The 24,365-nt window shown below is 41.7% G+C and overlaps 1 protein-coding gene across 1 annotated transcript in view; it reads right to left on the minus strand.

Moving 5' to 3' along the window:
- The window catches only part of Ablim3 (actin binding LIM protein family member 3), a 109,667-nt gene that overhangs the window by 69,842 nt on the left and 15,460 nt on the right, over window positions 1-24,365 (minus strand). Inside the window, exon 2 of the mRNA XM_027949352.2 lies at window positions 2,779-2,916. Coding sequence (XP_027805153.1) covers window positions 2,779-2,916 — 138 coding nt within the window. The remainder of the gene's footprint in view (window positions 1-2,778; window positions 2,917-24,365) is intronic.

A 24,365-nucleotide genomic window follows, 5' to 3' on the forward strand; every position in this document is an offset into this window, starting at 1 on the left:
AATACATATAATTTTAGAATTTCTAAATGAGGAGGCTGTTTAAGGTAACCCATCTCCTTACTGGTTACTGTTGGAAATCAATCTTCTATCCTTCGTTTTTCCTCTAAACAAGCTGACATGGAAAATATTCAGAAAAATGATGTCATCCTCCACCCATAAAATCTCCATGGAAAGAGATTCTACAACTTCCTTGTGGTAGATTGTCACAATGGCCAAATTATTCCCTTCTCTGCATTCACACTCTTGAAATCTGATATTGACTTGTTTGCCAAAGGCAGGACATTAACAGTGTGACATAGGCTAAGGCTTGAAAGGTCTGACCTACAAAGCCCACTCTCTTGTTGCACTTTAGAGCTCTGAGACCACTGTAAGAATGAGCCCAAGCCAGCATCTTCAAGGATAAGAAGCCACATGGAAGCACAAGTCCACTGTGCTTCAGTAACAGGTAAGTAATAGCACTCTCTTAGAATATAATTGCAGTCACATCCCATACCTCCTTGTAACAATTTTACTTTGTCCTGCCTTAACTTCTGAGGATGTAAAAGTAGTCATTTGCCAAGATACTACTAAAGTTCAATTTGGACTAAAGGGGTTTATCAATTATTGGCATAAAATTTAAATCACACCAATTGAAATATATCCCATTCAAGCTTCTATAAATAAATTAGGGACTATGAATGTGTAATTTATTTTCTCAGTGCAGCGGCCAATTAGATCATGATTAAAGAAGTCCAGGATTTTTCTCCATGACAGGGGAAGTCAATCTCAGATATCTGAGATTTTGATTTCCAACAGTAACCAGTAAGGAGATGGGTTACCTTAAATAGCCTCCTCATTTAGAAATTTTAAAATTATAAGTATTTCTTTTACTACTAATATGAAGCAGTTACTGATAAGAAAAGATACTGTGGGCTTTCATGATAAATTCAACATAAGTCAATTGTGTGAAGTGGCTCCTCAGGAAGTCAATTCATATCAGTCACATTAACAGAAATGAAGTTTCATGTGACCATTTCAGATGAGGCCTAATTCGAGGACCTGCAATATATATAGTTCAACGCAAGAAGAGCTGGCTGCAAATATCTGAAAGGGCAGTCACCGGGAAAATCAAACACAAAGTGTTCTTCAAATTTTATGAGGACAAACCTAAAAAGCGGGTATGAGTTACAGGTTTCAGCCAAACATTTTCTTTTCTTTTTTTAAAAAATCAATCAATTAATTAATTGTATGTGACAGTGGAATGCATTGCAATTCTGATTACACATATAGAACACAATTTTTAATGTCTCTGGTTGTATACAAAGTATATTCACACCAATTTGTGATTTCGTACATGTACTTGGATAATAATGATCATCTCACATTTCACCATCATTTATAACCCCATGCCCCCTCCTTTCCCCTCCAACCCCTCTGCCCTGTCTGGAGTTTGTCGATTCCTCCCATATTCCCTCCCCCTATCCTAATATGAATCAACCTCCTTATATCAAAGAAAACATTCAGCATTTGTTTTTTGGGGATTGGCTAACTTCACTTAGCATTATCTTCCTTAATTCCATCTATTTACCTGCAAATGTCATGATTTTATTCTTTTTTATTGCTGAGTAAAATTCCATTGTGTATATATGCCACTTTTTTTTTATTCATTCATCTATTGAAGGGCATCTAGGTTGGTTCCACAATTTAGCTATTGTGAATTGTGCTGCTATAAGAGACTCACCCACAAAACTACAATTATCTTATATTAGACAAAGGTGCCAAAAACATGCATTGGAGAAAGTTAGCCTCTTCAACAAATGGTGCTGAGAAAACTGGAAATCCATGTGCCACAAAATGAAATTAAACCCCTATCTCTCACCATGCACAAAACTCAACTCAAAATGGATTAAGGATTTAGGAATAAAACCAGAGACCCTGCGTCTAATAGAAGAAAAAGTAGGCCATAATCTCCATCATGTGGGATTGGGCCCCAACTTCCTTATTAATAAGACTCCTGTGGCGCAAGAATTAAAACCAAACATTTTCTAAACCCAAAATAATCCACGATAAGAATGGCTGGTCTGTGTGCAGGGAGGCCTGGATATGGAGAACAGGAAGCGCAGGCAGGAGAGACATTTATTAGGGACATTGCAAAAGGGCATATTGCCTCTTGGGTCAGAGGACTCCTCTTCTTCTTTCAGCTGAGCCCCTTTCCCTTTTCTGCTTCCATTACCCTTCTTTAGGAACTCTTAAGGAGGCTGAGTCTAGGGTTCTATAATTAGCCATGGATCAGCTGTGCCAATTAGAGCTAACTCAGCATCCTCCTGCTTCCAAATTACAAACCTGACTAAAGTCAAGATGAATCTTCTCCCTTGTTAAACTGACTCTTTAAGGACGGTCATGTTGTCACATAACAGGTGCTCATCAGATCCAGACTGATTTTAGCCAAGATAGCTTGCACTATCATTTGCTCTCAAGCTGACTTACAGGCAGGCACAAGCCAGGCACCTTTTCAGGTGTGTTAAGTTAAGCTTGCAGGATGGCCTTTCTCCTGGGTGGACACCATCCCTCCAAGGTCACCAGGTTGCCTGGTTCTCCACCCAGCACTGCCCTCACTCTTACCTGCTTCACTCCACACTGTCTGAGGGAGGATTCTCATGAGAACAGGCTGAGAGAAAGTCTCTTCAGGCCTTTATAGATCCCAACTGCCTGCATTTGTTCTTTCTGTCCCTGGGGCACGTTCTGGCAGAGAGCATGACCAGGAGTCTGAGCAGGGAGATGGGAAGTGGGGCCTCCTACCTTGACAGGTGAAGCATCGGATGTGGAAGTGGTTGTTGTGGACCCGAACAACTTCTCCTTTGCAGGTGTCTCCGCATCGGTAGCACTGGATGACATTGGAGCCGCCCCGGGGATTGTAAGGATTCTGCTGATAAGGAACTGTGGGAAGAAATGAGAGGTTAATTCTTCAAAAATAGAAACACGAAACTTCCATGAGACATTATCATAATTTAACTGGAAGAAAAAGCAGAAAGGGTAGACATGACTAGATGTCCTCCACCCCAAATCCATCATCCTGACGAGTGTGCCAAGCTCAACAGCACTGAGTTGCACTAGGATGTGAGTCCATAAACCTCCGTAAGCAGGCAAAGACTTAGGAGTGAGCATAACTTTTCCTTGCAGTAAAGGAAGCCAAATTCTGGAACAGAAAATAAACAAATAAAAAAAGGGGAACTAGAGTAGAGTCATGTGCTGCATAACAATGTTCCAGTCAATGTCAGATAGATGATGCTGGTTTCAGGACATCAGAATGGAACTGAAAATTTCCTACTGCCTGATGGTGTTGTAGCTGTCGTAATATCCTAGTGCAATACGTTAGTCATGTATTTGTGGTGATGTTGGTGTAACAAACCTGTTGCATTGCTAGTCCTACAAAAGTATAGCCCAATAGAATTACATACAGTACCTATTACTTGACAATGATAACATATGAATGTGTTACTGGTTTATGTATTTGCTATCACTATACTTTTTATTGCTGCATTATAGTTGTACATAATAAGAGGTTTCATTGTTACATATTTGTACATGCATATAACACAATTTGGTTAATTTCATACCCTAGTACTTCCTCTTTCCCTCCCCTCCTCTCTTTCCCTAATTCCATTTCTATTCTACTAGTTTTCTTTCTATTTTCATGAGACACCTCTTTTTTTCCCCTTTAGCTTCCACATATAAGAGAAAATATATGACCCTTGACTTTCTGAGTCTGGCTTATTTCACTTAAGACAATGCTTTCAAGTTCCATCCATTTTCCTGAAAATAATTTTGTTTTTTTTTACGGCTGAATAAAACTCCATTGTATATTTATACCACATTTTCTTTATTCATTCATGTGTTGATGGACACAAATGTTAGTTCCATAATTTGGCTATTGTGAATCGTGTTGCTGTAAACATGGGTGTGCACATATCACTATGGCATGACGACTTTAATTCTCTACGATCAATACCAAAAAGAGTGGGATAGTTGTGCCATATTATTCTATCCTTATTATTATTATTTTAGAGTGAGATCCTTATACTTAAAAAGAAAAAACTTTACTATAAAACAGTATGCTAGTAACAGTATAATACATCTTGTGTTTATCATGTTTCTTGATTGTATCAAGAGGCCAGGCCAAGTGATTGGCCTACATCATCCTGATTTGTGAAGGTATATGCTATGAGGTTTGTGCAATCACAAAATCATCTAAAACGTATTTCTCAGAACCTATCCCCATGATTAAGTTATGGATAGTTGTATTTCAAAGTCAATCATCCAGAAACTCAATTTCTTGGGTGACCTCTGGATCAAAATTATGTTCCAAACTTGTCAAGGGGAATTTGGGTCCTGAAAAATCACTCTTGAGTCTCAAAGAAATGGTGATGGCCCTGGCTCCATCTGGCCTTTGAGTTAATCAAGTTACAGCCCCTCTCTGGGCCTCAGTTTTCACATGTATAAAATGAAGGTGGTTGGTCAATGGTAGCACAGAGTTTCTAGACAGAAGGCCTGAAGGGAGGCATCCTGGCTGGAAAGGGGCTGTTGAAGGGGTTCATTTTAAAGCTGCCTTTGAACAGTACTTTCCACAATTTTAAGAAAATGTTCAATGTGTGCAACTGAGAAAAAAGGGTTGGTAGTAATTGTGAACAGGGCTGAAGCCACTGGGAACTAGACTGCTGTGGACAGCATTTGATGATGCCGAGAAGCTCCACTGAAATACTAAGTCTCTTGTTAACCTGCTCGTAGTTACCCTTAGACATCTCCTTTCCCTGAAATAGATGCTCAGCTTGACCATCTTAAATCTGTTTATCTGGCATAGAAGAATTAGAGTTACCTGCCTAGATCACAGAATCCCAGAGTTGGAAGAGATATTATAAGCTGTCTGGTCCAACTTCACTATGAATAAGTTGTAGAGATAATTTTGCCAGTGAGGAACCAAATCTCTCCTATAGGCATCTCCTAGTGGCCCAGGGAGAAGGTTCCTCAATTCACACTCAGAAACATTAATTAATTTAGGATTAATTAGAACCCCTTTCTTGACAGTGTAGTAGTCATTTTGTTAACTAAAATTTAAATGTTTTCCTCCTGACACATGAAGAATTGCATGTGGAAACTTGCTGAATAATGAAATGTGAATGGAAATTGTGTGTGTCCCTTTTGGTTGGAAACCTTTGGAGCCAGATATGATCTGCCATATTACCCTTTCCCTAACCCACCAACAAGAGACAGATGTCTCAGTTGACGTCCAGTAGGCATCAGCTTGGATCCCTGATAGAGGAGTCATGGAATAGAACTCCACACCAACCCACGATAAACATCTATCATAAGAAATAACAAGTCTTTGTTTTCATAGCCTCCAAAACTTTTTGTTACTGCAGCACAACCTAAACTATCCCATCTCATCCATCTGGGATCTGATACTTCTTTCTAAATAAACTTGATATTACGTGTGTTCTTCTATAGTTATATTCATATTTTCAAAGAGGTCTATGGTGTCCATAACTGATTTCATCCATTTCCCTCTTTCATCCACATGTGGCAAGACCTCTCTCTCTCCAGATAGTAGCAATATGAAGTGTGGGGGTCAGGGAAGCTAGGCTGAGATCGGCCACATCTGCTTCTGTCCTGGAAGCCACCTCATTTCCAATAAGATTATATATTCTTGGCTAATTAGAAACAAAGAAATAGGACCTCTGGTTATCTCTTATGTATAAGGAGATATAAGATCCCGGTTGCTGAGCCCTGAAACTGGCTTCTGTCAATTTTGCTAAGTAGGGTAGGAAAAAAAGTCCATTTCACAATCTTTCTCCTTCCTCTGCAGCTCTTTTTCCTTTCTTTCTTAAATTCAAGATAATAAAATAAAATAAACAAATCAAGTAGTTAACTAATCATTAATTCTTTGGATTTTATTTATGTATTTATTTATTGTGGTGTTAGGATGGAACCCAGGGCCTTATGCGTGCTAGGCAAGCACTCTACCACTGAGCTAAACCCCAGCCTTAATTAACTCTTCAAGTGGGTTAACGTGAAGAAGTGCGTTATATATCCTGCAGATGTTCACTAGTATCACAACCATCACACCCTCCCCATGGCTCAGAGCAGTCCTTCCCCAACCCTAGCATGTCCATAAATATTCTATTTAGCCCAATCTTCTTTTCTTCTTTTTTTTCTGATTCCTGCTCAATACCCCCAGGAAAATATTTCATTCTCTCTTCCCCTTTATGAGAAAAATGTAAATCCTGTTTATATGAGCAGTGCAGTGATCTATCATTGCCAAGGGAAGCAAAGCTGTGAGTCTGGAAATAAAACAAGAACAAATAGTCCGACCATCCCCACCAGTGACAGGGCTCTTGAACGTCTCCCAAAGTCCCTGCCGAGTCACTGCACACATTTTTATCTATGTCTCCTAATTCTACCCGCCTTATGGTTCAGGAATCAACTTCCAAGATCGATTAAATCTTTCTAATTTGGTTCAATTTTCTGGGGAAGTGGATTTGTGAGAATGATCCTCAGTCAGAACTCAGTCTTTGAACCCCCTTATCTAAAAGATATAAAGTCAGAATGAGGGGATGGATTAGGAAAATAGGCCTGTTGGGGCAGAAGGACTAGCTCTGTTGCTTCCCTCGGATGAGGATGTTGCTTTGGTGATGGTGAGTGTGGCCAGGGCTCCAGGAGTGTCTGATGCTTGTAAATAGACTCATACACAGAAATTCATGCATCCATGAATCGTTGGTGCAAATTCTTCCAGATTGCTGATGCAAGCTGTGGCTATAAAAGGACAGTAAGATTCGATCATACACATGTGGCAAGACCTTCCTCTCTCCAGATAGTAGCAATAGGAAGTGTGGGGGTCAGGGAAGCTAGGCTGAGATCGGCCACATCTGCTTCTGTCCTGGAAGCCACCTCGTTTCCAATAAGATTTTATATTCTTGGCTAATTAGATCAGGAGCTTAATCCAACCTTATTCTGTGTTTGTGTAGGTATGTTGGGGGAAGTGTTTCTTTCCATCAATTTGTGGCTTCCTTGAAATGCTGAGATATGGGGCTGGGGATGTGGCTCAAGCGGTAGCGCGCTCGCCTGGCATGCGTGCGGCCCGGGTTCGATCCTCAGCACCACATACAAACAAAGATGTTGTGTCCGCCGAAAACTAAAAAAAAAAAAAAAAAATGCTGAGATATGTGTGTATTTGTTGTTGCTGTAGTACCAAGGATTGAGTCCAAGACCTTGTTAGGCAAGCACTCCACTGAGCATGTCCCCTAAATGCTGAAATTTGATTGATTTTCTGCTGGTTATTATTTCCACCAATGTTTATCCCAGTAAGTATTAAAATTAAGAGTTCAGTCACGTGATTTATAACTTTCATATTATGGGAAAAATGTCTTTTTAAAAAATTTTTATTATTAGTTGTTCGGGAAAATGTCTTTTTTTGAAAAAATTGATTTATATATGTGTTACGGTTTAGATGTGAAGCGTCCTCCAAAAGCTCATGCGTGAGACAACACAAGAAGGTTTAGAGAAGAAATGATTGGGTTTAGAGTCTTAACCCCATCAGTGAATTAATACCCTGATGGCGATTAACTGAGTAGTAACTAAAGGCAGGTAGGATGTGGCTGGAGGAGGTGGGCACTGAGGGGTGTTCCTTTGGGACCATTGGGGTATATATTTTGTATCTGGAGCATGGAGTCTCTCTCTCTCTCTCTCTCTCTCTCTCTCTCTCTCTCTCTCTCTCTTTCTCCTTTCTGATCATCATGTGAGCTGCTTCCCTCCACCACACTCTTCTGCCTCTTCTCCCTGAGGAATGGAGCTGGGCTTCTATAGACTAAGACCTCTGAAATTGTGAACCCTCAAATAAACTTTTTCTCCTCTACAGTTGTTCTGGTCGAGTCTTTTAGTTACAGCAGTGAAAAGCTGACTAAAACAACATGAAATTTTTCAAACTACTTCATACATTAGAAATTTTAGGCTTGAGAGCACCATTTAAGAATAGCCATCAGCCTTACAGGACATTAACTCTGTTCATTTGTGGGACTGTCTGTGGTATTTTGGTATACATATTTTTGTATATATATTTTGGTATTTTGTATGGAGACATAAAGATTATGTGAGATGTTCCTGAAATGCATGCAGAGAATCTCTGGCTTCTTTTAGAATTACTTGGCCAGCACAGGGGACCCAGGAAAGACACTCCTATTACCAGCCTTTAAGATGTACTCTCCAATTGAACTTTCTGAAACGATGGAAATCTTCTATATCTACAGTGTCTAGCACAAAAGTGAACTAGCTATATATAACTATTGGGCACTTGAAATGTGACTAGTGTGACTGAGAAACTGGATTTTTCATTTAACTTAAATTTTACTTAAATTCACAATTAAATAGTCACATGTGACTAGTGGCTACCATACTGAACAATGCAGCCACATAGTTTAAAAAATAGTATAACAGGCAGAGGATAAGTTAAACCTGATGGAATCCTAGTCATATATAAATAGCAAGTACAAATTAAGTCACTAATACCACCTCTGACTTAAATTATTCATTTTTATCCCTGAAGAATTCTAAAGTTGTAATTAAAAAATGATTTGCAATTGGAATCAATTACATACACATTCACCCATCCTGAATTTGATGTAGAAACAAAAGATTCTGAGCAGTGTAATAAGTACTGATTAAAAAAAAATCACAATTTTTCGGGCACTGAATGATTAAACAATCTTAATTTTTCCAAGAACAAAAGTGAAAAAAATCAGTTGGCGATGCTGTCAGTAGAATTTTTTAAGACAGACAATCCACTGGTCAACGCCTTCGAGATTAAAAATTAAAGATCGGAAAGAGTAAACCCTCTTTTATATGCATACTGAATCTTCAAGAGTTTTATAAGAAAATGTGCCTCAGTTCCACAGTTAAATTTATAAGTAAAGTTTTCTCTAAATGTTATAGAGATCACCTGAAGACTATTTATGTTGGATCATTTCACATTGGCAAGGCAGGTGAGACTGAGCTGCCGCAAAGGGGGCTGTGATCTGCTACCTGTGCCTGCCCTTCCTCCCCTCTCTGTCTTCACCTCTGTGTGTTTCTCCTCGACAGAGAGTACTGACACTAACCTGAGTTTCAACTTCCTCTCTGCTCTTACTTAGTTTTCTGGTCTTGGGCAAATCATTTAACTCAATTTTTCCTTGGGACCAAAATGATTTATAAGGTTTCCTCCAATTAACAAGTGGTTCTGCCTCTGTTTATTTTTCTCCCTCTGTGTTCTCTCTTCTCCATTTTAACTGGACCCATTTTTAAACCAGACAGTGTCTTAAGCTATCAGATATATTAGTCTCTTTTAAAAGCAGATCATGCACGATTCCTCTTGGAAGCACTATAACCTAAGGCATGTCCTTTTTACCCAGGGGCTGCCTGTACATTTCTTCTTTCCTCCATTGAGGGTCACTTGACCTTGTAGATAAAAATGTTCTCACATTTTAATAGAGTGTCTTTAAAATAGTCTTTAAAAGGAAGGAGTACCTATGCTATGCTGGTGCATAATTTAAAAAGTGACAAAACTGACTTGGAGACACATCACAACTGTGAATAATTGGCTGGAAGTGTAATAACAACAGAGGAGCTCTGGTTGAAAGGTGAAACATCAAGCAAAGGAGCCACCAATTCAGCAATGAGCTGGCAGCAGCCCACAGCCAGGGAAATGTATACCTTTGGGGCCAGGGTGCAGCGTCTGTCACACTGTGGCTTCACACATCTTCATTAAAGCCCAAAGTACCCCAAGTGTGTTCACAGTGATTCCCTAAGTACTCAGGAGACTCAAGTGTGGGTGCAGGCATTTCTCAGGTAGAAATCAGCTGCCTGAAATGTTAAGGTGGTCTGTATAGGAGGTCTGGTAGTTCATGACAGGGCATTGGGTGTGAATTCAGAGTTGAATCAGGATTGGTGGCACCACACTATCTCTATACTGAGACCACTGAGTTATGGGATCCCTGCACTATAAGGGGTGAGAAGCAAGTGGGACAGCAACGTCATATGGATGCTAGAGTCAGGTGGGCTGAGGCTGAATGGTAGCCCTGTTGCTCGCTGGCCATATGATGGAGCAAGTTACAATATTCTGGGTCTTCAATTTCTCTATCTCTAGAGTGGGAATAACTCAAGTCATTTTGAGTATTAAATTACTTATATCATATAAAAGTGCTTGGTGCATTGCTTGCATAAAATTGGGCACAATGAGCAATCATTAATGGCAAAAGATCTCTGAAGCTAAGTATCCTTACCTCAAACGCAATGCAGGAATTCTGCCTCAGTCACCCCTACCAGCTGGCCTGAGCTTGGCTTGAACATTTCTCCAATCCATCTTTGGACAAGTCCAGCAAAGATCTGTTTCCTGGTTTTCTCTTCCTGCTGACTGTCAAGATAAAAGCTGTTGGCTGCAGACCATTCGCCACCTTAAGCAACCTTTTATTTCTCCTGGAGCTCTGTTTATGGGTTTCTGTGGGCTGCAGAGTGGGTGGCTGACATGCTCTTGATATATCCTGCAGAGAAATGTGTGAATTGGGTGTTTCCTGCTGTGGGAATGAGAGGCTATGATCTATGTTATCCTGGGTTGGTGTATTTTGGGCACATCTGCTGTTTCCAGGGGGGATGTGTTTGGTGTTTGTTGCATGTGCTTAGAGTAAGTGAATGATTTTCTGCTTTTGGGAAGCTCTGAGGGCCACACGTGTGTCATCTCACAAGTCATTACATCTATGTTCATTGAGAAAATACCTAGAATCAGAATCTTAGGCCAGGAGGGGCCTGGGAAGTTCACCCAGCTTGCACAGCAGCTTAGGCTGGCCTCGGTGCACAAGGGTGTCCCAGGATGACATGATGAAGGCAGGAAACTGGGAGGATGGACTGGGACTGGGCTGTCACCAAACCCAGGGCCAGGCAGGGAAAGGTGGGCAGAGAATTCAGAAAGGCCAAATTATCCTACATTTGGAGGTCAATACTCCAATCCTAGTATTGGAGTGAGTGCACTGGAGGTTGGCGTTCCAAGATGCAGAAGCACAGGAGAGGGCCTGGAGTTGAAGTTATGCAGGAAGAAGTGGGGGATGGATGGATAGCTGCAGCTCTGGAAGGTTGATAGGTCATAGTTAGAGGGGTTCCTCTGTGTCGGCAAGAACACTCAGCAACCTACACATGTCACCTCCCTGAGTTCTTGTAATGAGAGCAGAGACACTGCTCTCCTTATTTGATGGATGAGCAACCAGGGCCCTGACAGCTAATGCCACTTGTCCAAGGTCATGCAGTCAGTGATTGGCAGAGACAGAACCTGAACCTGGGCAGTCTGACTCTAAAACCTGAGCTCTAATCACTGAGTTTGACTGCCTGAAGCACAGAAGTGTCAGCACTGGTTGCCTCTAGGAGTTGGAGTTGGGGAAGGAAACCTAAAGGGGTCTTTAACTTTACCCCAACAGTAATCACCCATTACTCAGCTGGTTCAAAATTACTTTAAAAAAAATTTAAAGAAATATAGGAGGTTAGGAGAGTACAGAGCAGGAAGCAGGGAAGAACAATCAGTATCCTTGGTGGGAGGAGAAGATGCTGTGATTGCTGCTCCCAGGCAGCCTTAAGCAGACTGTGTGGCATAGACAGGCCGGGCCCTACAGGTGTGCCTGCTGCTCTTTGAGAGGTAAGCTCTTCAGGTTTCAGCAGCTGCAGTAGGGCAGAGTCCTCAGGGAAGCCCAGGATCCCTTCACAGGTCACCCTGGCCTGGGCATAGATTCCCATGCCAACAGGTCAGGAATACAGTCTGACACGCAAAAGGATATTGTAAAACCTCTGCAGGAATAGCGAGTCCTCCTCTGCAGCCTTCCTGCTGGGCTCATCAGCTTGTTCCAAGGTCATGGCCTGTAGCCAACGAGCTGCCTTCTTCCAGGGGTGTTGCCAGTACGTGTGTCAGAATGGTAAGCTCTTGGCTGGACAGACACTTGTGTTTGACAGCCCCCACCCTGGGACAGCTACAGCCAGAGGATCTGGGTGACACCAAGCAGCCCCATAGCAGGGGCCTCACCAGCAAGGAGGTAGATGTGCCGTCCAGAACACGAGGAGCTCTCTATTTCTTAAAGTTCAGCTTGGGTGAATTATATCTATATCTATTTCAAGATAAGTGGAAACTATGTTTGAGTCAGCCCGCCCATCCCTTCCTCTCTGTTGACTATGTTGCTATCCATGGGCTCAACCCAAAGGGCCAGCACAGCGCCTCGTTCTCAGGACTCAAATGCATCTGTGTTCTCCTTTATTTTCCTGAGATCCTCCTCCCTACCCCTGGGCCAGGGAAAGGATCTTGGTAGCCGGGGATATGGGAGCCCTTTCTGTCTTCCCTGCTCAGCTTTGTCCAGGACATCTGGCCCTGTAGAGAAGGCTTCCTATTCTTCTGAGGGCACAGGCTTTTTGAAATTCAAAAGCCAGGAAGCTATTTTGGTCCCTGCTTTCTGCTGCCCATCCTAGCCTGAGGCCTTGCAGGCCTTGCTCATTGAATAAAGGGAAGGAGCAAGAGGAGTGGGCAAAGGAAAGGCCAGTTCATATTTCAGAAATATCGTCTGACTACTTTCGGTCATGAGTTTTAAGAATATGAGCTGGGATTTTGGCTCAGTGTAGAGCACTTGCCAAGCACATGTGAGGCACTGAGTTCCATCCTCAGTACCACATAAAAATAAATAAACAAAATAAAGGTATGGTGTCCAACTACAACTGAAAAGAAAATCATACACAGAGCTGTATAAGAATGGCTGAGGACTGGACAAGAAGGCTTGACAGAGAGGGAAAAATCCCTAGGTATCTGCCAACCTTGATCTTTCTCTACTTTGAAGTGGGTTCCTATCGATCAACTCCAATCCTCTTGTCACTCTGACTATCCATCACTACCTCTACAAACCCCCAGTCAGTGACACTGAGGAGTCTGGAGAAGTAGTTAAAAAATGGCTAACAGTAGAGGAGCAATTGCTGTGTGGTGGGCACTGTGCTAAGTGCTCCATAGGGGTCAGCTTATTTAATTCTCACGACTCTATGATCATAGATGCCATGAAACCTCCATTTTATATGAGGAATGTGAGGCACAGAGAGAGAGTAATTAATTTGAAGTTACCCAACAAATAAAGGTCAGAACTGGGGTTTAGATGGGTATGAGCAGGTCTGGGAGATACTCAGCTTTCTCTCCTCTCTTTCCTCTTCTAGGGGGTGTTCCCAGCAGGATCTCTAGCCCAGTGTATCCTGTGGGAGAGGAGAGAGATCTGCTCCCTGATGAGCTGCCTGGGCTTTGGAGCTGCCTGTGCATTCCTACAAGGGAGAATGGGGTTGCTCTGCACCCCAGCTGGGCAGTACATTTCCAGTGTCTCTATAACTTATCTCAAAAATGCTATTTGGGTTTCGTCTGGGGCCCTGGAAACCATGTTGGAAATAGAGGAACTTCAGGAAGTCAGCAATTGTCTTTGTGCTATGAGTGACTAAGTCCTTGGCCTCAGAGCCAGAGTTTTTAATACTTATACAATGTTTGCTTCCTGAGACACTGGCAGGCCATCAAGCTCTGCTATACTGCAGGGAAATCCAAGGAGTATCTACTGTCAGCCTGGCTCCCCTTGACTCACAAAGTTCTCAGCATCAGAGTGAAGGGAATACAGAAATCTCTAGTCTTGAAATTTCTGAACTTTTTTTTTAAAGCTATGAACACTTTATCTTAAAAATGAAAAGATGAAATGGCCTCTAGGTTATATTGATTCTGTTGTAAACCATGCATGGAATGCAAACATACACTGATCTGGTGGTCACTCAGGGAAATTCTCTAGACCAGGGGTTGCTTGCATTGGATATGGTTCCCAGACATGCTTTATTTGGGTGGCCTGGTGTTTGTTTTCAAGTTCCTGCTGATCACCATGGTTCCTACCTTCATCCTTTAGTCTTATCCCTGGCTGACTTTTCTCCTGCACTGCAGGTGCTTGAAGGCATTGGAGTTGTGATCCCAGCCTAGAACCCAGGCACACAGTCCTATAGCCTCTGTGATGGAAATGGGGTAGGGCCACCGACTTTTCACCCCAACCCACCCAAGGCAGTCCCTGGGGAACTTTCTGTCCCATCTCACCCACATGCCCACCCATCAGCAACTCTGAGGCTCAGTGAGGGGAAGAACTCTCTCAGGGTCCCCAACATACTGGCCCCCGAGGACCAGCAGGAAACATTGGAAAATGTCATCATTTCAAATTAGGGACACTTGCTTGGGGGAAGGGCATGAAGAGGTCCAAGTCACGGAATTACCTCTTCAAGCACACTCAATTCTCAGATCCTCTTTGGGATCTAAATTGCTTGACCCATGCTTAAAGTTCAGCATGACTCCAGATGGCTTCTGCTGTCATCCATGCACTGCAGGATCAGTGGAAATAACTATGCAATTATGAGAGGCCCTCCCCACCAAAATCCCACCTGTCTGTCAGGCCTTCCCTTCCCCAGGCTGGGAGGAAGACTTTAGGATCTTTCCAACTCCTTCCTCCCCTTCTTCCTTATCTTTCCTGTTCATTTATTTCTGCATCCCTCTTTCCTTCTCTCCCTCCCTTCCTTTTTTTCCTGTCTTATTGTAACCTCTCCTTATGAGAAGACCAGCTTCTTCTCAGCTGTTAACTTTGTATGAGCCTCAGCAAGGCCACTCCCCATCCCTGGCCCTTGTTTTCTTATCTATAAAGTAAAATGGCTACAGTTGGTAATTGCACAGTTTCCTTTCGGATAAGAATATTCCATGTGTATTAAACACAAGGCCCAATATACAATGCCTTCAGGGGCCAGAAAGGTAATGCAAATGGCAAAATCCAACCAACCAAGGGGACCAAGCTCAAGAGATTGACCTACCTACAGTGGAAGAAGCTACTGGGCCCCTGGGGATTATAGTCATGCACAAACAGGGCCCAAAGAAACCTATTTGTATGAGCTGGATTCTGCCTAGGGGTCACTAGTTTGGGTCTCTACATCTAGACAGACAGATGATCACAAAGTCTCTTTAAATTACTATCTGAGGGAAGTCATATGCTCACCACACGCTGGTAGAATCTGGAAGAACAGAATACTCCTTAAATGAGGTCTTGTAGAGCCCCGGGCTGGATAAGGAAGTGTCACACTAGCATGTCACTCTCAAGGTCTCAGTGACATTACTCAGTGATAGGCAGTGGTTTTTAAACTTTTTTTGACCATGACATGCTGGAAAAAAATTTATTTTATAATGCACAAATATGTGAAACAAAAATTTCACAATTAAAATATTTTTTAGCATGCATAATGTATACTGATGTTTTATTTTTCTGTTCTATTTCATTACTTTGTTCCATTTTATTAACAAATTTTTTGCAATCAAATAATTGATTTCTGTATTGGCTTAGGGGTTGCAAAATGCAGTTTAAAAATGCTGCTCTAGGCTCTATATTGTGATCATAGAATGACAAAGACAATTCTAGCTTTATGCTATTCAATATGGTATCCACTAGTCACATATGGCTATTTAAAATTAATTACTATAAAAAATTCAGTTCCTAGTCACACTAGCCAATTTCAAGTGCTCAACAGTCACATGGGCTAGTGGCTATTGTACTGACTTCAGAAATAGCATATTTTTCTACACTCAGCTTTAGGATTTTGCCAATGAAGAAACTAAGGCCCAGGTTTCTTGGGAGAGATGTGTTTGAGATTGGGCATGCATGGGATGGGGCCAAATTAATGAAACCTCAAGGATATCTGTCTATTCGCAGAGGAGTAAGGGTAAGGAGTAGCCCTTGTAGCTTTCTCCTCACCAAAGGAATCACAACTCAAAGTCCACACTTTGCATTTCACAGGCAGAGAGGTGGACCCAAACCTTCACCTTCACCAAAGAACAGCAGCTAATTTCCATGTTTTACCCAGCACTTCTGGAGCAGCTCTGGGAGCTGAAGAGAGAATAGGCTATAGAACCTATCAGAAATGGGTTCAAGTCCAGGCTGTATGAGTTTGAGCAAGATATTTCATGTCACTGAGCCTTAGTTTCTCCATCTTTGAAGTGAGATTAATAGTATTTATTCTTCAGGATTTTTGAAAGGATCAGCAAGCAATATGCATAAAGCACCAAGTACAATGTCATACTAGACAATGTAACCCAAAGCTTGCTAGAGTAATGATGAGATATGATAATAGTAATTCTATTGCCACTGCTGCTACAATGAAGTTAAACATTGTAGAGATGTTTCTACCCCAAAGAAAATTTCAAGCTGAGGTAGAGGAGATTATTATTATTATTATTATTATTTTTACTATATCTTTAAGGTTCAATCCAGTACCTGGTACTAGTAGACACACAATTCATATTTGTAGCTGCAATCTAAGGTAGACACTAGTAAAAAAAAAATCACAAGGAGTGATTAGATTATAAATGATGGGGTGATAGATTATACACAATTTCTTATTGGAAAGGGGAGGATACAGAAAGAAAAATTGGAGGAAGTAGCATGGAGAGATGGCATTTTTATATTTTTTAGTAGGTTGATGGTTCATGATATATAAGAGTAAGAAGTCAAGGCAAGACAAGTAATCAAGAAGAGAAGAAGAAAAAAAATCAAAAGATAATTGAAGGAAGATGCAGAACACTTTAAGACATCTTTTATAAGAAAAGAATGTCAAGATTCTCCTCCCAAATTAACAGACAAAATTTTCTTATTTATCTTTAGAAAAAAAGTATCATACAAATTTTCAAATTTAATCTGTACATTCTGGGGGATGTGAGGAAATGTTAATCTCTGTGGGTATCAATGAGCAGTTCTCAGTTATGGTTTCACCCATGTATAATGCCCTGCAAACATTTTTTTTTTGATCCATAAGTATAGTGGACATCTGTTGTTTTGCCTGCTCAGCATCTGCTCTCTGCTTCTTCTGGCAATAGAAACTCTCTTTCCTGTAGGAAAGCCATTCTGGGGAGTTTGGGTGGGGCTGACCCTGTCCATGTACATGGTGGGCAAGTAGCCCAGACCCAGCCAATGTAGAGAGCTACAAAACTCTTCTTGTTAGGCACATGACCTAATATTTTTCTGGGGTTCCTCCTAGAATAGCTCTTGGGGAAACCATCTGGGTTGTTAAGCCAGGAGGAGATAGGCTGGGATTCCTGGTGCCATCTTGCTCCTCACATTGAGCCAGGTGGAGAAGTGAGAATGAACGGGTTCCCAAGAGCCTCAGTCACATATGTGGATCCTTATGGGCCTGAAGCCATTGTGCTTTTGAATTTCCCAATTACACAAACTCCAATATGGCATATTACTTTTTTTTTTCTTAAAGAGATGGAGTTCATTTGAGTTGGGACTTTTTTCACTTGCAACTAATTGAGTTATGTCCCAATACTCATAGTTTTCCATCTAAATTACAATCTTCCATCAATTTAAAAGAAACAAATACTTCAAGGCCCCTTCATTTTGGGCTTCATGTATCTAACATGATCAATAAGTTATCTTGAACACATAATGATAAATGAGGTGGACCTGGCCCCTGTCCACTGTGTCTTGGACTCCAGTGGAGGAAAGACTGGAAAAAATGCACAAGAGAGAAAGAAGATCCAGCTGCTGCCTTCCCAGCAGCCTTTCTCTCTGCTGCTTACAGAGCCTTTCTTTCTTAAGGGACCCTCCCTGGAGCAGACATGTCTTTCGGGAAAGGCTGTAACCTTTCCCAGACTTGAGGAGGAAAACTTGATTGGTGAAAACAGATCGTTGTAATCTCTCCCTTTGCCAGAGAGTTGATTTAGGCAGACATATACTCCTGGTTAAGGAGACTCAAGTGGAGGTCTCCTGGAGCAAGAACTGGGCCCTGGGAAAGTTTTCCTTGATGGATGTTGTCATCCATATGTGACGTGTGAACTGCAGCTGATGAACTCTGCAGGAAACCACTACAGGTGGGAGGAATCTGGGGGCTGGATGGTGTTGAATCTGAATTAATCTACCTTAGCCTTCTCTGGGCTTCCTGCTATGTAAAATAAATGTCTCTGGACTGTCTAAGCCAGTTTCAGTTGGGGCCAGTCACTGATTGCTGCAAGCCCCCTACTGAACCAGTGCAGTCTGAGGAAGCTTGTGGGAACAGCTCTGGATATCAGCATATGGGCCACACAGACCTGGGATGAAATGAAGGGGTCACAGGGCAGAAGTCAGTGGTGGAAAGAAATTGCAATTAATTCCTTCAAGGTGCTTTTCACTGCACAAGCATTTCTCAAAGTGGACAGTTAAACTAGCTGCTTCAGAATCACCTGGGATTATCATCTGTATTTTGCTAAAATACAGATTCCCAGGCCCCACCCAGGATGTTACATTTTTAACAAGCTCCTCTGAAGTTTTTTTTTTCTCAGTCAAGGTTGAGAATTCTTAGGTTAGTGAGTAGAAGGAAGATTCACACATTATTCAGCCCCGAGATGAGAATTTCAGAAATCTTGATATTTAATACTAATTTGTATCAAAAACATTGTCATAAGATAACGTACGTGCCAATCTCCTTCTGAGTATTACAAAGTATGTTTTCTCCAATGTGATTGCCAATGTTTAAACAAGTCAACTGGCATTGAAATAATGTCCTAATACAGCTAGATTAAACACATATTTAATTCACTCAGCTTTGGCAGATGGCTTTTCTTTTCTGAAGTTGTCATTTCTTTTAGGAAGAGCTGTTTTGGGTCTGTTATTAGAGCCATCTCCCATCAGACAGAGATGAACAACATAGGTGACTGTGCTGGCAGACAGGTGGCTGAAGGTGTCTCCCCACACTTTATCATAGATTCTGAACCCTGGACCTTGAGGTTCAAATCCAGTGTGTGATAGTGTCATTTATGCAAACCAAAGTCAACCCAACATAATGAACCATGAAATTCACCTTGACCCCTTCCTATGTCCTCTCATAGTCTACTTATTACTAAGTCATGTATAGATAGATGAACCCTTTCCATAGCTCTCCAGGTCAGCCTCCTCTCTCCAGCCCCCCCAGCCCTGTCCCAGTCATAAGCTTGTGTCACCTAGACTGCCAGAGTAACCTTTCTATGTCACTTCTTTTCTAGATAACCAGTTCTCAACTAGGGACAACTGCCCAACTGGGGCCATTTGATAATCCCCAAAGACATTTTTGGTTGTCACAACTGGGGCATGTACATATATGTTATTGGCATCTAGTATGTAGAGGACAAAGATGTTGCTGAATATCCTACAACATGTGAAACAGTTGCTTCTTCTCTCCTCAATGTGAAATTATCTGGTCTAAGATATCAATAATGCCAAGATTGAGATCCAGCTTGAGAAGGATCCCCTCCACTTACAGATTCTTCATTGACTTCCCTCAACAGTACAAACCCTACTGCCATTTGTTCTTAGAGTCCTGGGGACATTTTTCAGTATGTACTGATACAGTTGGTTGTGATTATTTGCTCAATCTCTGCTTTCTCCATCAGACTCTAAGCTTGATGAGGGCAGAGATGGTGTCTGTTGACCTCATCTCTCATTGTCCCAATGCCAGGCATTATATATGGTACACAATGATTTACAATAAACATTTGTAAAATAAATAGACTTGCATTGTGTGAATTCATGGGCAACCATGAAATACAATGATTAGCATAGAACTTATTATAAAAGAATGACATTCTTTTTGGGAGTATCTGAAAAATCCATACAATAAGGTGAGAAGTGTTTTGTGGTAAGGGAAATAGCCAGAGTCCTACAGTTCCAACAGTTCTGAACATGTTTGGTCTCAGGACTCTTCCATACTTTCAAGTTTTACCGTGAACTCCAAAGAGCTTTTATTATGTGGGTTACATCTATAAATATTTATCATATTAGAAATCATATTTGAGAAATTTTTAAAAACCAAAAATATACAAACACAGATACCAATGTCATCAGAGTAATGACCTCATTATCTATTGCCTCTGGAAAACTGTATATTCATGAGAGAATGGGAGTGAAAAAGGCAAAATAATTTCTTAGGAATATTATTCAAATGGTGTTGATCTTCTTGTCCCCTCACAGGGTCTCGAGGTCTCTCAGAGATACTCAGAATATTTTTGAAAACTGTTATACTATAGGAATCTTGATGCTATAGAGATAAAATCCCACAAAGTAATCAGGGTGAATTCCTTGAAAACATTTCATCTGGGCTAATCCTGAAATATAGATGACATTGGGACACACAACACAGACCTACATCTCTCTTTTCCTGGCCCATTTCATGAGTCTATGGCATGAATGGGCCAACCATGGCTCAGGATCAGTTCTGGCCGACAGCCTGCCTTTGTAAATCAATTCATGGGAACACAACCACACCCATTCATGAATGCATTTTCTATGGCTGCTTCTGTGGTTTGAGTTTCATAGTCACAACAGAAACTATATGGTCTGCAAAGCCTAAGATATTCACCATCTGGTTCTCTACAGAAACAGTGTGCCAACTCTTGTTCAATGTTTGTAAAAGTAGAGATTCAGCAAAAAATAAACTTGATGCCAAATGACTTTTTAAGAGCATCGCCATCCCTAAAGTGGACACTAGGTTAGTGGCTGGGGAAGGACTGTGGGATAGAACACCTCCATCAGATGGGGTAAAAGACCACAATCATGTTGAGTCTCTGACTTTTCACCTTGTGACCCACTGGGAGACTTGGAGGTGAGTCACTTACCCATTTGGGGATGCTGAGTAGGATGAACCATCCAGAAAACTTCCTAGAAGTTAGAGTTGCCCCATGATGAAATGAGCTGCCCTTCTAGGGAAGAGTGGCTAAGGTTGCATGATTATGAGGTGCAGAGAGAAGTGAAATCATCTCTTTTGGAATCAGATGCATAGTTGTATTTAGTCAGGGAGCATCAGTTCAGGTTTGATGGGTACAAGCAAGTGATATGGGTTGGAAAAAGACAAAGGGAATTTCTGCTATATGGGGACAGGTCTCTGTGAAACCAGAAATCTGGATTTTAAAGCAAAACTCTGAGTTTTTATATGTTGGCTCAAGTATTAAGCAAACAAAAAAATACTATGTGAGCCAACTAAAACATATTTATGAATCATTTTTTTCACTAAGGCCTCAAGGATAACATGAATATTAGTCCTGTGCCAGCTTAAATATGCTTCGATTCTAAAAGAATGGAAGCCACCCCTCTATTTGTTGAGAATTTTTTGATTTTCAAAGTGTCCTGTCATCTTGGCTCATATTTTTGCTATTTAGTAAGGCAGTCAGGACTAGCATCCAGGACTTCTGACTCTAAGTCTAGTGCTCATATGATGACTGCAGATGCCACCACCACCCCAGAAGAAGTATCAGCATTTAGCAGAGTGGTCTGTGTGGAATGAAATGGGGGGTGTGAAGGAAGTCATGGCAGTTAAATAGACCAAGTGGCCAGGGAGAAAGCTCAAGGCAGGAGGTGTAGACATCTCTAGAAGGTTCTGCACATAAGACTATCCATTTGGAACCAGCATGGGTATCTTAAGAGAATAGCTACTATGGGCAGCTCCTCCCTGGACCTCAAAGGTACAGGAGTCAATTAATTCTTTAACTCTGGTTTGAATTAAACTTTGGTCACCTGTAATCTGAGTTCTTACTAATTTAAAGCCTTCATTAGGGGGTTAAAAGCCCGAATATTATAGTTTTAAAGCAGCCATAGCCATATAAATGAATGGACATGTCCTTCATTTACAAAGATAGGTAGTAGGTCAGACCCTCAGGTCATAATTTTCCCACTCTTGACACAGGATCATTCAGTGGGTTGGGGAAGAGGTGTGTGTCTATGCAGAGTGTCCTAATGCTGCCTATCTTTCAAGATCAGCTCAGAGGTTATTTGGCTAGGTTAAATGACTAAGAGAGTTTCTTCCCACTGTGAGCTTTAAGAATGCTTTGAACTGATTTTGTCTTGGATATAGAGGTAGAATCCCCACCTCCGGTTCAATCTATGTTTGGAACGAGTCCTCCAACAAAATGCCTCCAACCATAATTACCAGCTCTGTAACTGAGCATATGTTGGTGGAAGCCTCCATTCACAGCAAGCCAGTTAAAATGCAATAAGGGACAGCTAGCAGATCTTCCGACTTAGAGTCCAGGCTGTTAATTACTTTTGTAGAAAGAAATACATAAACATGCAGATGGCAATTGTAGTAAATATGATCATCTACATATAAATATAAAAAGCCTGCCCACTCCTCAAGCCCCATCTCGTATGCACCACACTTCTAGAAATATTCTCTGATTCTCCCTTCTTCCCCCTCCACATATGAGCTTTCTTTCTTTAAAGCCCAGTGACAGGCTTCTTAGGACTCAGTAGAGTTCTCAAACATGAGCATGCATCATAATCTGTGGATGTCTTGTCAAGCACAGACTGCTGGGCCCCAACCTTAGGGTTTCTGGCTCAGCAGATCTAAGGCTAGGGCTAAGAATTTGCATTTCTAACAAGTTCCTAGATGATGCTAATGCTGTGGGTCTGGGGACCACATCTGGAAAACCACTGACCTACAGCACAGTTAACCCACAATATAGTTGCTTTTACACTTGTTTTGTTTCACCATTAGATTGTAAATTACTTGAGGAGGAGGGATGTTATTCTTATCTATATACCCTGGAGGGCACTCCATAAATTCAAGGGACATTTGGACACACCCATGGATGAAAGAAGGAATTAAGTTTTCAGTCAGGATGAACTTGACAGGGGTTTCTTACAACAGGTATTTCTTGAACCCACAAGGAAGCTAAAATGAAACAAACTTGTTTGCAAGAAGCAACCAGTACAGGAAATTCCTGTGGCTAAACCACGCTGTAATAGAAATCACAACATGGTCAAGTTTACCATTCTGGTGGAAGACCAAAACCCAAATGAAATCCATCAAATGGTCATGCAACTTCCACTATCTGTAACGTGATTACTGGGTATGTGTGTATGTGTGGCGGTGGGGAGTAGGGATGCACAAGATTAGGACATAGGCATGTACCAAAGGAAGACTGGGTGAATACACAGGGAACAGAGAGTCAACTTTCTGTAAGGTGAAAGACCTCAGAAGAAACCAACCCTGTCTATACCTTGATCTTGGACTTCCATTTCCAGAATTGTAAGAAAATAAATTTCTATTGTTTAAGTCACCTGTTATATGGTATTTTATTATGGCAGCTCTAACAAACTAATATAGATTCCAGGGATGGGGAGGTAGCTCAGTGGTACAGCACTCATCTAGAATTCATGAGGACCTGGGTTCGATCTCCAACATAACAAAATACAATCTAATATAGGCTCAAAATCACTTATTTTAAGTAGTATACAAAGGATATAAAAGATTCCAAGGACTCAGAACCAGGACCATGGAATGGCCGGAGAGTAGAAGCCACCTTGCCCTACCTACTCCTACTCCCATCCCCATAATCCTCTGCCTGGAGGATCCAACAGATCCTTACAGGTTTCCTTTCCCCACTCATTCTCCAAACAGTAGCCAGAGTGATGCTTTCAAAATGTAAATCCAGTGATGCTTAACCCTGACTCCCACCACCTCCAGGGGCATTTAACACCATTCAAAGGCTTCACCTCACTCTTGGGATGAAGTGAGACTCCCTGCCAATATCTACAAGGTCTTGTGCAATCCAGCCTCTGTTAGCCTTCTCAGCCTCATCTCAGAACCTGTCTCCACCCAGCAGTCACACTTGCCTTCTTTCTTTTCCCTCCAATGCTTCCTGCTCCCTTTGTTTACCAGGAGATTCCCATTGCAAAGGAGACATTGCTTCTAGTTCCACATCCTGGAAAATGCACCCCACGGCAGAGGCTGTCAGTGGGGAGAGGTCCTGACTGCTCAGGCCCTGCTGCCTGTGTCAGGTTAGCCATTGGTAGAACCTGTCTCAGGAGGAGCTGCCATGTGTCCAGAGCATGCACGAGGGGAGTGGTAAAAAAGAGGCCTCTGAGAGGTACACAGGATTTTCTTCCCAACCTAGACACCTCTAAGCCCTTGCGCCAGATTGCTCATCTGGGAGCTGTAAAAGGAGCTGAAGGGTGACATTCTGGGCCTGTTGGCCCAAACCAGTTACCTGCTCTGCTGGGTGTGATGAAAGAGTTCTTTCTTTTTGGTCTGGATTGCTCATTGCCCTTCCAGACACAAAGAGAAGCAGCAAAGCCTCTCTCCTATGGTTACTGTCCTGTGTCTCTTTTTATCATCACTGAGTTATATAGACCATGCTTTCTGAATAAGGCACTGAAATATATGATCAGATGCATGGCCCAATAAGGGGATAAAATATTTGAAATTAGAACAGACGCATATGAACATATTAGACCCATAGTGAACTGACTCTTGACATTGCCCCATTTACCTGTAACCCAAATAAAGCCAGATTTGCTTTG

This window comes from Marmota flaviventris, chromosome 5, assembly GCF_047511675.1.
Source record: "Marmota flaviventris isolate mMarFla1 chromosome 5, mMarFla1.hap1, whole genome shotgun sequence".
In the NCBI taxonomy this organism is placed as follows: domain Eukaryota; kingdom Metazoa; phylum Chordata; class Mammalia; order Rodentia; family Sciuridae; genus Marmota; species Marmota flaviventris.